Below are 16722 nucleotides of genomic sequence, written 5' to 3' on the forward strand. Positions count from 1 at the left end.
TACATAATTGTGCCCCAGTAGGTTCTTTTTCTTCTCAAGAATCATTTTTTTTCTAATTTTAAAGTCACCTCAATCTTCTGAAAGGGAGATTAGTTGGAGACTTCATACTCTCTACCAGCTAAACAGAATTAATGCCCACGGACAGAAAATAGCTCAATTCCTGAGGTTAACTATCTCTAATTTCCTGTAGGCACAAAGATTGTGCTGCTTGACCCAATCAGGGAAGAAAATAAAGTCCTAAGAGATTTTTTTAAAATATCAAAACTTAATTATGCTAATCAAATGAAAAGGAAAAAAATTCCAGACACATGCCTGGAGTGGTTAGAAGTAAAATGCCAACCCTTCACCAGTGATAAGTTGATGTCAAGTTTGAGCATCCTCTAATAAGCTGACCTTTACAAATCATATTCCCAATGACTTTCATACCTTCCCTGACTTGGAGTGAGCCAGGGAAACTGAGATATATTAATTTTAAAGTGTTTTCTTTAATCTCTACCAAGGAAGAACAGATTAAAACATAAAGAATAAAGGAAGGCATGCAAAAAGACAAAAAAAAAAAAAAAAGAACATCCCATAGAATCCACATCTTTCTTTTCTCTCTTTTTTTCTTTTATTGGTTCTTTTTAGTGATGCATGACAGTAGAATCCATTTCGACATGATTATACAAGCATGGAATATATCTTGTTCTAAGACCCCAGTACCTTTCCTTCCTCTCCCCTCTATTGATATTTCTGCCATTTGCCCTTAGTTATTTTTTAAAATTAATTTCTTGTGGATGTACACAATGGTGAGATTCACTGTTGTGTATTTACATATGTACATAGGAAAGTCATGTCAGGCTCATTCCACTGTCTTTCCTTTTTCTCATCCCTCTTCCTTCCTTTCTCTATCTACTGCACTTAACCATGTCTTTCTTCCTGAGTTCCTCCAGCAATATTATCCTGCACATCCGGGAGGCAAGGGTTGAGGGAAGGAACCATGCACATGTCCTCAAAATGCTATGCCAACTGCTTATTGAATGGATTCTGGTGGAAATCTCACCCAATTTGTTTTTCCAGTCAGCTGTGCCTAGTGCAACCAAAAGTGAATTAAGTATGTAACGGAAGGTCTGTGAAGGTGTAAACCAGTTCTCCCTATTGCATGTGAAACATTAGGAAATCTCAGGAGCAAAGAACTAGACTTCACTCTCCTCTTTTAGAGCATGCACTGGCAATAAGGCCACAACCGAATGGTCTTTCTGTCTTCTGTGGAGTTAGGGGTGGCTCTGCTGCTGCTGCTGCCAAATGTGAATAATGACTTCAGCTTAGCTCTTCTCTGATATGACTCTGGGGATCGGACAGCCCCACAATGGGGAGTGGATAAGTTATATCAATTTCTTTGAATTCTCTCTCTCTGCTTAAGAGTCAACATTGTTTTGTTTTGCAATTCTCAAGGGATTGAACTGAAGTAGCAACTAGCCCCATGAACTAATCCACCTGGAATGTCACTCTTTCTTTCTAAGTTCCTCAGCAAAGATAGACACTGGAAGGATGCCTAGTTCTATGGTGAGATTTATTCCCAGCCAATGAAACTTCAAAGTGTGAAAACAGGTCAGAACTACGCTTAGTTGGAAAAAACAGGTAAATGATACTGCCATTTAGTGAATGGAACAGTAGCATAAGACTTTCCTCACCACATTTTTTCAAAGTTGGTACTTGTTCTAGATTAAACTGTGTCCTCCAAAAAGATATATCAAAGTCCTTAGTACCTGTGAATGTGATCTTATTTGGAGACAGGATCTTTGCAGATATCATCAAATCAGGGTACTAATTGATTGTCACTAGGAAGTCATACTCGATTAGGGTGATTCTAAATCAAATAACTGGTGTCCTTTAAAGAAAGAGATTTAGAGACAGAGACACACAGAGGGAATATGGCTATTGTAAAGACAAAGAAAGGTATTAACTGGAGTGAGGTAACTACAAGTCGGGAATGGCAAAGATTGCCAGAAACCACCAGAAATTAGGAAGATTTGAGGAAGGATGCTTCCCTAAAGCCTTCAGAGGGAAGAAGAGCCCTGTTGACAACTTGATTTCAGACTTCCAGCTTCCAGACTGGGAGAGACACAACATTTCTTTTATGCCCCTCTATTTGTGGTAATTTGCTACGGCAGTCCTAGGGAACTAGCACTTAAATTGGGGGAACTCACTTAGAGAAGCACATTGGTTTCCCCAAAGTCATATTCAAAACACCATGTCGTCTGCTTAGCTCGGATGAACTCCATTTCCATGAAGGTAGCACCTGAACTCCTTAGTGTGGCATCCCAGTCCCCCATGGCACCCGTGGCTGCTCCCAGACACACTGGCCTAACCTAACGCTTCTGTGCCTTTCACACTGGATGTCTTTAAGTGGACATCCACCACCTTCTGTTAGTCAGTTTATACGGAAGTTGCCTCCAGCAGGGACCTTCCCTGACCCATGCTGGTGGGCGGGGCATGCTTACGGCACCTGACTTGAGAACACTGGCTGAAGGCCTGCAGCCCATCTGCTTGGCTCTTTGCCAGAGTCTCCAACCAAACTGTCACTATTTACTCCTGGATGGCCAGTCTGATCTCTGTGTCCCTAGGGATTGAATTTGAGGTCAGGCTCCTTGGATGCTAGATTTCATCTTATGGTTGCAGTGGTTTGTTTGTTTCCTTCCAGGGAGGATAAAGACCTACTTTTGTGTCTGTAACTTTTGGCTCTTAGCTAATTCAAACACAAATTGAGATGCTGTTTGGGGGCAAGGAGGCAGGTGCATTCTGTATGGATTTCTCCCAGGTGATCTGTTTATGAGGTGTCCCGAAGAAGCCATGGCACACAGAAAGACTAGTGGAATTGGCCTGAGAGACTAAGCTTCTAATTTGAGTTCTTGCCTTCACCAGTCCTAAGCTAAAGATTTTATTCATTCATTCATTCATGGTTCATGAAAGGAGTAGTTAATCACGAGCCATGATTATCATGTTTAGGAGCTGAGACTTCGTGTAGGAGGCTCTTGAAAACTGCCTGTGGATTTCAAGCAGAGTTGTAATAATTACAATTATGTCTCAGAAGGTATTTAGGCCAAAGTCTGAGAGGAGAGCTGGAGGTGTAGTTCAGTGGTAGACCACTTGCTTAGCATGAACAAGGCCCTGGGTTCAAACCTCAATACTACACACACACAAACACACACACACACACACACACAAATCTGAAAAGGAGAAAAGGAGAGCAGATTGCAGTGGGAATGAGGAATGATCTATAAATTTCAATTAGGAATGTTAAGACTGAAATAACTCTTGGACTTTGAGGGGCAAGAGATTGAATTTGGCATTTGAGGTGTTCAGTGTATCACAAATGACCTGTTGTGCACAGCAGGCTGATGATAAGATTTAACAAGGGTGTGGATGAGTGGATCCAGAACCAGGGGCATGGGGTAGGAGGTCGGTGGAAAGATAAGAGAAGTCTAGAAAGCAGATGATTTGACAGACCGGGACATCTGGGCTGTTCACAGGGAAATTGAGGCCAGGATAAGCTGACTGGGAGAAAAGAAGTTGAAGTCAAAGAAAGAAGGGAGAGTGCTGGAAGAGGAGCATGGGGCTTGAGACAGTAGGTAGTGCAGTGAGATTCAGAGCTGAGAGAGGGGGAGAGACGGAGCATCTGCTCACATTTTTAAAAGTTTATTCCATGTGATACTTGTGATCATCACAGTAGATATTCTGAAAAATCACAGTGTAAATTTGTGACTCTGATAAGCAAACTTTGGAGTTGGGGGGCATGTTAAAATAAACTGGAGTAGGAGGAGGACAGTTAGTTACTTTCAGAACAGATTCAGTTCTATTCAGGTCTTGGTAAATTAACTTTATAGTAGAATCTGAAAATCTGATATGCCAACATGTTGGCAAATACCATAATTTCAACATAGACAGTTGAATACATTAATATATGAAAACATATATTAAACATATATTAAAACATATATAAAAAGGAAGGCAAACTGAAAGAATCTGCCTTAGTCTATTAAATTCAATTAATTGGTTTTAATAGAGATTAAGGATTACTGTGTTGCATACATTTAATGTATTCAGCTGTCTATGTTGAAACTATGGTACATGCCAACATGTTGGCATGTCAGATTTTCAGATTCTACTATAAAGGAAATTTACCAAGACCTAATTAGAACTGAATCTGTTCTGGAAGTAACTAGCTATCCTCCTCTCTCCAATTTATTTTAACCCCACCCTATATTTTGTTCAAAGCATTGTTTTCTAATGCAAGCTAAAAATGCTGTCTCTATACATGCAAAATTACTTAGATCTAAAAGATGATTTTAGCACCACTTTAATTTCTCAGTATCTGTAGTTTTCATCTGTAGCTGGATATGCTACTCACTTGGGGACATTTTAAAATATCTATGTCTGGACCCCAAGTCCCAGAGATTCTGAATTAATAACTTTGACATGGGGCTTAGAAATTAGTAATTTTTAAAATCTTCCCAGGTGATTCTAAGATATAACCAGAATCGAGAGCCACTGCTTTAGACAGGGTGGGGCAACTTGTGGTTAAATTATCTGATAATCCTCTTCTCTCACTCTCTGAAATAGACCTAATTCAAATATATTAATTTGGGCTCTTAGTAGCTACAATGGTATTAGTTGGTTTAAAAGAAAACTTCACCTGAGCCTTTCAAATCTGGAGTCTGCTTACGGCTTGCTCTCAGCTCTCCCATGCCTGTTCCCAGGCTTTATCATCTTGCCTCTTGGGTTTTGGTCACCATGCTAGTGAAGGAAAAAGCACCTTCGAGGAGATAAATGCTTATTCCCAGGGTGATGGAGATTTGAGGGTAAGAGGTTTTCACAGGGTCCATTTTCTCCAGTGGAAAAAAAAATTATGATAAATTTTTGCAAAACCAAAATGTACTGAGTTTATTGTATGCTAGGTTATCTGTTATTTACCCTTTTTGACAATTCCTGTAAAGTAGTTACATTAATAGCCCAATTTTATCAAAGAAAACTGAGTTTTAGAAAGATGTACAGGGTTGCACAACTGATAAAATGATGGTGTTGAGCTCCTAGTCTAGTACTCCAGTGCTAAACCATTATGGTTTATTTAACAGTTAATTAGGTAACTGTTCTTTTGATGAATTAAAAGACAACTTCTCTTTAAATTGAGATTTATGTTTGGGTATTGGATCACAAGATTTGTTGCTTTATTCCTTGTAGCCAAAACAAATTGCAAGCAATGACAAAGAATCCTTTAATGGTTTTATACTCAAAAGCACTAACAAACCAGGTCTAAAGAATTTATAAAAAGATGGAGTTGATTTATGGTGTGGGTGTGGAAAAAATTACATAGAATCAAAAGCCTGGATTACAACTACACAGTATACGATCTCTCCGAGAAATTCATGTTAACAATAAATGGAGAATTAAATATTAATATGCTGTATGAAAAGCACTACACAAATGATTAATAATTTCATTTTTTCCCTCAAATTTAATGCTCCTGAAATAATCCATGCTGCCTTTTCTTAATAATTCCTCTTTTAATTTGGTTCTTCCACTTGGCTCTACTCAAAACTTAAAATAGTCCCAGAGTGAAGATCAACAAATCAAGAAATAAAAGGGATAGCAGAAGGGAAAACTGCTCAGGTCGAAACTTGGCTATAGCTGGGTTTGGTGGCACATGCCTGTAATCCCAACGGTTCAGGAGGCTAAGGCAGGAGGATTGCAAGTTCAAATCCAGCCTCAGCAAAAGTGAGGCACTAAGCAGCTCAGTGAGACCCTGTCTCTAAATTTAAAAAAAGTACAGAACAAGACCGGGATGTGGCTCAGTATTCGAGTGCCCTGATACAAAAACAAAAACAAAAAAACTCAACAGTAACGAACACCAGGAAGTCTGTCTTCTTGTGCTTCAGACCATATATAAAAACCAGACCACATGCAAGTGCCACAAAAATGTAAGCTTAGAATGTGTAACTTTCTGAATTCAAAAGATCATGATTTTATAAAGTTGTAGATTAAGGAAACATACCCAATACCTTACATATGCCATTAATACAGACATTTCTGCTGTTGCCACCTTCAAAGCAAGGGGTACCGTCAATGACAGCATCCAGCATTCTCTCAGAAAACTGGCCATCTATGGGTCGGCAGTAGAGCTCACAAGGACGTGCTAAAGTGAGAGAAAGATTAGGTTAGCCTTGTAGTCTGGCATCCTTCCCCCAGGAAATAAAACTACAAAAATCATACAAACATAACTAAGAGCAAATGGTTTGAACACTGAGACTCTGGATGAACTTGAGGTTACACACATGTGTTAAAGCACAAAACAAATAATGAATGCCAACCAATTTTATATAATGTGCAGTGAATTGGTTGTCTGAGAAGGTGGGTGAAGTCAAAATGTGTTGAAGAGATCACTGGACAAAATGCCAGGGCAAAGGGCCAAAAGACTCTGAGGATAAATTGGAGCACTTCTTTCATGGCAGTGTGATGACCTTGTCACTGCTAAAACTAAACACCTACATGGAGTCACCAGGGAGCAATTCTTCTTCCAGCAATGAGACCATCCATTGAGTGCTGAATCCAAGGAATTATTTCATTAAGACTTTGATATAAGCTCCAGAATTCAGATTTAGGAAAGCAGCCTGAATAATTCTGGAGCTTTTCTTTAAAAATTTATCCATTTCAAAACTGCTGGGAAGGGCCAGGACTAGGGGGCACTTATACAAAATTTAAGAAGGCACTTGTTCTCAGAGTGATAATAATTGGATCTTCCGTCCATTCCAGAATGATGAAGTTCCTATGTTTGTCTCAGTTTTGTGAATATGTACCGTTTGATAATTTTGTATAAAATTACCCAGAGACTTCAGCTAGTCTTGTTAATACAGTGAATTCAAAGGAATTTGGCTTGGTAAAATAATAGCCAATATATTATTTGAACATTATTTCCCAGGTTTTGTTTTGCTTGACAGTGATTATCTTATTTTAAGAATCACAACTGTCCTATGCAGTTAGTTATTTTATTACCTATTTCATAGGTGAAAAAGTTTAGCCATAGATACTAAAATCTTCCCAAGCTCTCCCAGTATGAGTGGCAGATTAAACCACCATGGTGCTTTGTTTCAGATCCCACACTACAAACCTCTAGTGTACAGACACAACATTTTCTTTAACAACAACAGAAAAATGTCTTTGATGAGATCATTAAACTGACCACTTTCCACCTCATTAGGCAATGCTGAATTACAACACCAATACAAAAGGAAACTGGGTAGCACACTAACTGGATAGCTCTGCTTTAATTCAGAGTATATTTTCTCATGGGGGAAAATACTAGACGCTGAAGTATTCACTTCTACAGAAACAGATTTAAACATTTTAGTTCATGACTATCCCTTGAAGAAGTGACTTTATCTTTCTATGACTCAGTTTCCTCATCTAAAAAAAAACAAGTAATAATATCTGCCTTGGAGGTAAATTGTGAGAAATGAGACAAATATTGTATGTCAAGCACTCAGCATTATGTTATATAGAGTAAGTGATCAATAAATGGCAGCTTTGATTTTACTTGTGCATCATTAACTGGAGGAATTCTAAAGGTAGCCTTGGCATTCTGTGCCTCTGTCTTTCCAATCTTCCCAAGTAGTCAACAGACTTGTAACCCTGGCTTAATTGTTACTCCAGCCAAAACACAAACAAAAGAACTTCCCAAAATACTCTCTTTCCCTTCAGATTACTCCATTATGTCATTATTAATTAATTTTCAGGATTAAATTCATACTTTGTTTTACTGTCTTCTAACTAACTGGTATCGTGTTAGTTTATCATAAAGAGTTTGAGGTCTTGCTCTGATAGTAGATGGGTCCATAACTGTCTTTTACTATGACTGTAGACCTCATTCAAAGGTGTTGCAGTTGTACACTATCTACTGCAGTCCTCTCAGGTCAGAAATCCCAAGACTTCAATTTTGCAAACTCCTCAATCATACTGTGATGTCCTCAAGGACACTCAAGTCATTTTTTGAGCATTGATTAGCTACTACCAAACAGCACAGTCTGAGAAGGAAGAGTCATCACAGAATGATGAGGACTCAAAAGCTCAGTAGAGGCAGGAAAAAGCACAGAAAATTTCCTCAGAGTGTTGGAGTTAGATACAGAGAAATAGAAATCCATCCCTGACTATTAAACCTTGTCCAAGATTCCCAAGTCTTTAAACTGTGCAAGGGACTATTGGAAAGTGTGTGGCTGTTACCATTCACCTCTCCCAGTGATTACTAGCAGGACATTACTCTTAGAGGAGGCTCTTAGTTCATCTTTATGAATTAACTGATGTGACAATGATCAACACTGATAACGAGAAAATTCTGGATCAAGCAGCAAAGGGATTTTTAATTGAGAGATCAGGCAGTCAAAAAATGAGCACTAACCTTAGTGACAGAGGTCAAGGACATTTGTGGTGACAAGGAAATGCTTATCTGGACACAAGTGGACAAATAAATTAATAGAATTCTCTGTGGACCCTGAAGGCAGTGAGACAAACTCAGTGCCAGGATCTTGCTCAGAGAGGCAAGAAAGATGCAGAATCAGCAAAGAAGATTTTATTCTTGTGCAAAAAACCTGCCTTTAACAATGGTAACCTCTGAAGAATAGGTGAAGTATGGTGGGACAGTAAGAATTCACTTTTATTTTATTCTATTATGTATGCTTGCATTTTTATAAGACACATATATTCATTTTAAGCATAATGCTGTAGCTCTCAAACAAGTAAACTAAATAGTCTCCTTTCTGTGATAATGATGACACTTTTTCATAAAGAGGGTCCCACCCTCCACCCTGTTTCTCAAGTATGGGAATAGTACCTCCTTCAAGGCTAACCAGGTTGAAAAAAGCATGCTGCACATAAGAAACAAAAATGTCAGTCTCATATAAGTGCAGCAGCCTATGGAATCCTTGAACTATCTGGTAATAATCCACAGCTGACTGCCTAAGGCCAGAGAGAACCTTATGCTTAAATAAGGCATCGCAAATTGAAGGTTCAGGGCTACTTAAACATTTTGTAAGGTTGCCTGTCCTGCTACACCAACTCCTCTGGCCTCTTTCTTTCATGGTGTTCTGAGGAAACTGCAGATATTGTTACGTTGGCCTGTGACACAGGGTTCTGCAAAAGGAGGTAAGGGTGGCATTTAATTCTCAGTGATCATCATGAGCATCAGAGATTGTGTCTCAAAAGTCAACCTCATAGAATTGAGCATTTCTATAGCTTTGATTATTTTCATTGTCCTCACATTGTTTACCTGACATCCTTTTGTCTGAGCCATGAGTTTTTTTTTTTGTTTTTTGTGTGTGTGTGTGTGTGTGTGTGTGTCCCTCTGGTTTTCAAGAGCTTTCACATCCATTTATAATTAGGTAAAGTGAAAGCACTAAAATCAATTTACTGGTAAACTCTCACCCTCATCCTGTAATTAATCCTTTCAAAGGAAGCTCAGGTAACTGCATAAACTTAATCAAAAGTTTCATTTTCAATTCTGCTGAAACAAGATAGTTCAATATTTTAAAATTAAGAAATGGTCATTAGAAGCAAAAAAATCAAACTTACTAAAGTGTATAAAATATTTGTTTAGTTAAGGAAGAGTTTTGATGCATTTCATGTGTGTTGGTCAAGGTGGTAGGTATTCTTTGTTAGTAGGTAAGTCACCGCACCTGACAATAGCACAGGAGCTGTACAGAAATCACCAGGATAGAGGATGACTGTTTATACCCTGGAGAGACAGTGAACTCAGTAGGGAACAAATTCAACCAATCAATCAATCAATCATTCCAAAATGAATGAAGCAGATGTTTACCCTTATGCCTATCATTGCTTAGTACTGATAGCTATACTAGACAAAAAGGTAGGCACATAACAAAACTTGTAAATAAATGAAAAGCAAAGCTGAATGAAATTTTTTCATTCTAAGTCCAGTTATACTTGAGCCATCAGTTAAGATCACACAAGTTCAACATTATATCTGTGGTAGAAAAAGACTAAGAATAAGGACCTGTTGTACCACGGGGGAAGTTATCTATTTTAGTCATGGAAGGCTACTTATTCAGGGTCCCTAAAACCACTAATCCATATGCTCTGCTTTGATTCAACAAAATAGAGAATGTGTAAGATACAGGCATAGATAATACCAACTGAATGCACCTTTCATCATTAGCCTGAAATCTACATGAATACACATATGAGTTTTCCTGCATTCAGATGCCTGGTCAAGGAAGTTCAACTCTACCAATAACCAAATGCTGACGGCCACAGAACATGAATGATGCTAAACAGTTAGGGATAAGGAGTAGCTGTTGCCCTTGACAACAATTAGCCATCAGGGTATTTGGGTGACTCATCATGGGCAAAGCGACACAGAGTCTTCCTAAAGTTACTGACAACATCATCGTGTTCACAGACCAAGATGTTATTCTCCAATCTATGATTCTTCTTATGTCTTATCACAAGACTTTCAGGAGTTAAAAGTCATGAAAAATTTAAGTAGTTAATTTTAACCACTTTGCCTGGAATCTCCTTAGCCTCAGAAAGCCTTTTTGTTTCCCACTCAAATCACAACAAAGAGCACTGATAAGATGCCTTCTGATGTAAATCTATAGCTAATCATCATTAATCCTGGTTCATTTTCAGGAAAGAATGGGCAATGGTTCTCACTGGAAGTTTGGCCAGAGCTGCTGTTGTGTTCTCCAACTTGGTTAGGTCCCCATTTCCTGGGGACCTAAACATCCTTTAAACATTTGATTTTGCTTTTGACCCTTCTCATACTGCTCTGTGCCTACGAAGTGTTGGTTTCTGGCCCAAGGCTGGGTCTCTCTCATTTCTAATGAAGCCATTCCTGTTACCTTGCCTTTCTTTGTGCCAGTTTCTTCCCATTTAGAATGACTCTATTTTGAATGCCTTCCCTTTTTATTTTTTCAGTAGAAAAAAATTACTCATGCTAAGAATCATCGACTATTTCCTTGGGAGCCTTCTTTGAAAATACTCCAAACCCACAGTGACCTTGTGTTCTGAATTTCTGCGGAAACTACAGTCAGTTTCACATGCCCGTCAATAAGCAATTAGTTGCTGAATGCCCACGTGCCCCATGTAGGTGCTCCGAGGCACCTTAGCTGTTTTGAAGCGAGTCACTGTGTTTGACAAGTGTCTTATTCATCTCCCACAGAGCAGAACTGGACATATACTGAGCCTTTAACATTTACTGATCAATTTCACCAGGTCAGTGTTTCTTCCAAAACACAAAACTCCTGATGGTACATATCTCCTTGTTCAACTTAGAGAAAATGTGAAATAAAAATGTGGTCTATGATTTGAGATATACTGTTACAGTTTCTTACCTGAATTAAAAACTGGAAACCAGTGGTAGAATTCATTCTTGTAGGGAACGGTGTCAAATTCACTGCATTGCATCTGCCGAAATGTTGGTGCATCTGGGCGACAGGGGTGGACGTTGCACAAGCGATATCGCTTTCTTTCTCCAGTGCAGTATTTTCCTCCAAACTTTGGTCTACAAGTGAAACAGACAGCTGTTCTTTTAATTTCCCAAAAGGCCAATATTATCCTTTAAAAAAAAATTCCCTGCCATCTGACCATACTTGTTCCTGGCCAAACTATTTCTCTTTGTGCCCTAAAAACTCATCTTTTAAAACCCTTCCAAGTTGTGTTTGTGTGTGTGTGTGTGTGTGTTGCATTCTATGCTATATACACAGCACTTTAGTGCTATGTGTATAGTTGACTACTTTGTAATTCTTTTTCAACTGTATACCCCCCTGCAAAAGGATACATCATTTTCTTTCCAAAATCTGATCCTTCTCTATTTCCTATTTAGAAAGTTAACAGTGGTCAGAGTATTCAGAATCTTTCAACTGTTGCTTTCCTAGGACAATAGTCAATCAATTGTTTGGGAATCAATTGTATTTATATTTGCTACCTCTTCCTGAATCCCAGTTACCAAACCAGCTGGACTCTTATCTCCATTTATGTCTTCCCTTTCCTCACTTTCTCCTCATTCAATCCACAGTACACACTATTATCTGAAGACACTTTTAGGTCACCTTAATTATCCTAGCTTCCTGTTTAAAAAGCATTCAGTGAACCTTATAGCCTCAGAATCAATTACAATCTTTTGAGCTTGATTATCCAGGCCCTTATGAACCTGCCTCAACTCTATTTAACAACTTTATTTCCTACACTGCTCCAATGGTACAAGCTGTCTTATTTATTATTTTTTTTTCTGTGCCTCTGGATAGAATTCCTTTATCTTAAGTCTTTCCATGTCGACATCCTTTCCATTTTTTTAGGGACAAATTAAAGGTCACCTCCATCATAAATCCTTCCTGAATTCCAACCAGAAGTTAATTTCTGTCTCCTCTCTTTAGTGACATTTCATGTACCAACTATATGCACTTTCTTAACTTGTACCTAAAGATATTTTTTTAAAAAAATTACTAAACCTAAGTTCTATGTACTGTAAGGTATCTAAACAGTACCTTGAGCATAGTTGAGTTTTTAATAAGCATTCAATAAATGAATTCATTACTCTTACTTTAGAATACATTCTCAATTTTTTAATTTCCTTTTCAATACACTCGAGCATGACAATCTCTCTACTAGGATCACTCAAAAGAGAAGAAGGGAGGAATATCATGGAATTGCTTCCAAAGAACTGGAGGAACCATGTATCCTTCCAGAAGACTCTAAGGTGATCCATATATACCTTTTTTGCCTCCAGGTTTCAGCATCTGAATGAGGAATTGTGGCAACTATTGTAGTGCAACAAAATAGGGCCAACAGCCTGGAGTTGGAAACTGGCTTTATCTGTTAGATGGTCCTGAACAAGTTATTTTATATCTCTGAACCTGTTTTTTTTTTTATATAAATTTGTGAAATGAGCATGAAATTTTATATCTCATGAGTTGAAAGGACTGAATGAGACAATACACATAAAGTTACTCTAATAAAGCAACTCTTGTCACAAAGTAAGAACTCAGTAAATAACAGTATTTTTCGGTTATTGTGTATAATAATCTATCAGTATTTATATACTACCATGTGCTCAACATCATGCTTGGGGACAAGAGGGCAGGAAAGAGGGTCAAGCCATGTTCTATGCTTCCTGGAAATTTATAATTTTGTTAAGAAAAAAATAACCAAAGAAGTGAGATAATTGAAGGTGGCAACAATGTATCCCTGACTATGAGTATGGTGGGGTTTTTAGAAGAGAGAGCGAGCCATGGAAAGAGAGAGCCATGGAAAGAGAGAGAGCCATGGAAGTTAAGGCTGGTTGGAAAGGATTAATGAAAGGAGAGTTTCTGAAGATATTCTCAGGACAAAGGCAGTTCAGATGACATCATGATAAAAGCACATAAAAGTAGGGCATCTTCCCAAGTGTCCAGTGCAGTGGGAGAGTCAGGATTTGGACCCTTGTTTGATTTAATCCATAGCCCATGCTCCTATCATGGTCCTGTACAGGTTGACCATGCGGGGCGGAGGTCTAGCTGACTCTCAAGTTCTCGCTGTGGTTATAATTCTTATGTGGCTCTGCTGTACTTGGCTCTTTTGAATGTTCTTGAGATTTTTCTATACTGCTCTCCCCGCTTTTCTTTTTTTTTTTTTTAAACCTTATTTTATTTATTTATATTTATGTGGTGCTGAGGATGGAATCCAGGGCCTTGCATGTGTGAGGCAAGCGCTCTACCACTGAGCCACAACCCCAGCGCCCCCCCCCCCTTTTCTTAATGTGACTTAATCTGTTCCTTACACATACTTAGTTTCTGTCCTCATTCATAAACAATGGTCTGTAGGCCATTTTAGGCAATAAGGAAATAGAGGCACACCCATTTCTCAATGCTGAGATTGTCATCCTTATGTGTGGGGCAATATCTATCCATCACGTGTTCCCCTCCAGTAGGGTAACTGGACCCCACTGCAGATGGAACAAGACATGGTGACAATGAGGTGTCAGGCTGTAGCAGAAGGAAGGAAGGAAGGAAGGAAGGAAGGAAGGAAGGAAGGAAGGAAGGAAGGAGAGTGAGGCTTGAAGTTTAAATACATGAAAAATCAAGCAATTCAATTAAAAAAAAAAAGAAAACTGCTGGTGAAGTAATTTCTATGGAATCCTTAACCGGCTCCTATAAAGTTTATAGTATCTTTCCATAAAATAATTCACAATGTGCTTACCTATTTTATTAGTTACCTAAGGAAAAATAATATTTTCATAAAACTGTACATTCATTATGATTGAAAGTAGCTACGATCCTACCATGAATATTATGTATAACTAATCTCTTACTGATAGAGTGGAGTTATCTGGAAGGATTTAATTGCATAATTTCCTCGAGCATGCCACATAGGTTGTGCCTTGAAAAGAAATTTGCTTTATTTCTCCAAATGATGGAATTAGCTTACTTATCTAAGTGTTATTGAGAATCAACTGCCAAGCCCAAACAAAACAGAATCATTCTTTTTTCACCCTCTGTGAATCTTCAGGCTCCATTTGACTTTGGGAACCCATTTAATTTCCCAAGGAGGCTTGGGGTCACTGAAGTCCTGCCACTCGACACTGGCCTCTCAGTGCTTGTGGAAGGCAGGGAAGGAGGTGGATCTGGCCAGGCTTACTCAGGGTTGTTGCAGAGCCTTTCTGCACTCTGGGCTCCAGCCCCACAGGTTCTGGAACAGTGGGACCAGGGTGACCAGCGGCCCCAGCCTCCAGGGATGCTCTCTGGTTTCTTCCCCACTGTGATGCACTTGCCCGCCATGCACCACTGCAAAGGGAAGAGACGAGATGCAAATGTCAGGAAGGATCTTAGCAACCCAAGCCCAGAACCCTAGAAGTCTACACCCAAGTCTACACCCAATCCTCCCAGAGCAAGTAGGCTTACTGCAGTCACACTTATGAAAGCAAACAAAGAAGGGCTTATAAAAGAGTTTTCCCAGAGTCTTGGTTTTCAAAACCAGTTTCAGGAATGGAAGGGAACTGTATGGTGCCTTTCAGAGTCACTGCAGAGGTGCTACTCAAAGCCTGGTTGGCCGATTGCATGCTAGAATGTAAACCAACACACCACTTCCTCTATGCATCCTGTCAATTAGTATGTTAATGACATAGCTGTTGATTTACTTTCTGGTGCAGGTCCTAACAGTTCGTGGCTAGCATTAGAGTAGCACTTTGTTACAGCTTCTGTGGGTATTTATGCCTGCAGCAGAACACTCCCCAGCATAAAAGTTCACTTCATTTCCCAAAACATTTCCCAAAAGTAGGATTGTAGCTACTTTCAACTCAATTTCTTAGATCAAGGGGGAAAATAGCTGCTTTTTTTTTTCCTAGCCATTGTTTGCAATTCTAACCTTTCAAGTGACTCAGAAAATATCTACTCTTTGCCTTGTCAACAGAATCTTTCCACAACTCTCAGTTTAGGAGAAAACATGTACAAATTAAAACAAAAGGAAGTGAAGCTTGGTTGTTAGAAATGGTCATATTTTTGAAGGATGGAGGCATGTTCTATATGCTGGACTCTTTTTTCCTCATTCTTTCTGATCACTGTGTATTTTGACCAGGTTCTATTTATCTCAGTGATGGGTCATGCCACACTCAGGCTGCATGAAATTTAGTTTAGGGCTAAACTCCTAAGCCCTAAACCCATATCAGATCCAAGTGGTTAACTTGTACAGCAGGAATTATCCTGTTCTCAGGCAGCCTGGAGACTAGCTAATGTTATCTGAGTTCCTGGATATATGACCTTCCTGCCTAGTAAAGTGGGCAGAACTTCAGGAAAAAATAGTCATGTCAGATAATGTGAAAAAAGATTATAAGTGGACAAAATCTGACATTTTTTTGGAAAGAAAAATCCACTGGGCTGTCCTTTCCAATCTTCCATATGGAGGGGGAAAATGTCAAAACAAAAGAATGGTTGATAATAGGTTCAGCAGATGCTGTTGTCCAAATCCAGAGGTTTATCAGGGAAAGAAAGGACAGAACCCTTTCCTCTGGCTGGTCTATGTGACCTTCATTCACTGTCCTTCACCCAGAGAGAGCCTCACCCTCTCCGGGGCCTTCTCCCCAGCTTTCTTCAAGAACTCAGGGCCCACTGCCCTCCCACTTTCCTTCCTCAGCCTCACACGTCACCTTCTTCTCACCACATCTTGTCCCATCTGCAGCAGCATCCAGTTTAGAGCGACAAAAGCCTTTTACTGAGCACCACAGCGTCTGACAAACGTTCTGGAAAACAAATGTGAGACTGAGCTTTTTTGGTATGTTCAAAATCTACACAACAGCATTTCTACATTTGTGGCAAAATACACGCACTCACAATAAATGCCACTGTGGCTAGTGGATAAGAATTAATAAAGCAATCATTAGAGTCTCAGTTCGTTTTGCCGTGGTCTGCAGGCCACACTAGGCAATATGGAAATGAGAGGTAAAGCCCATTTCTTCAGAGTTGAGACTATTATTCTCTACGTGTGGGACAATATCTAGTACTCACTATCTTGGGCAGGGTAACTGATGGTCTCATCTATTACAGGCAAATCCAAGTTTTGGCAGCTGGAGTGGTTATAATTTGAGCCATTCAAGAAAAGCAATGAAAACTATTCCACTCAGAACACTTCAGCTTATTTACTTATTACCCAAAAGGATCAGCTTGTTTTAGCTTCTAGGGAGGGAACTACATGTTCTCTGTCATTTCT

The 16722-nt window shown here is 39.1% G+C and overlaps 1 protein-coding gene across 3 annotated transcripts in view; it reads right to left on the reverse strand.

Annotated features, from left to right (window-relative positions):
* Adamts12 (ADAM metallopeptidase with thrombospondin type 1 motif 12) overlaps window positions 1–16722 on the reverse strand; it is a 306637-nt gene that overhangs the window by 87658 nt on the left and 202257 nt on the right. For all 3 annotated transcript variants that reach the window (XM_076857360.2, XM_076857358.2, XM_076857359.2), the window contains 4 exons: window positions 16163–16255; window positions 14659–14804; window positions 11379–11548; window positions 6039–6172 (listed from right to left, as the gene is read on the reverse strand). In XM_076857360.2, coding sequence (XP_076713475.2) covers window positions 6039–6172; window positions 11379–11548; window positions 14659–14804; window positions 16163–16255 — 543 coding nt within the window. The remainder of the gene's footprint in view (window positions 1–6038; window positions 6173–11378; window positions 11549–14658; window positions 14805–16162; window positions 16256–16722) is intronic.

Source organism: Callospermophilus lateralis, chromosome 5 (assembly GCF_048772815.1).
Source record: "Callospermophilus lateralis isolate mCalLat2 chromosome 5, mCalLat2.hap1, whole genome shotgun sequence".
In the NCBI taxonomy this organism is placed as follows: domain Eukaryota; kingdom Metazoa; phylum Chordata; class Mammalia; order Rodentia; family Sciuridae; genus Callospermophilus; species Callospermophilus lateralis.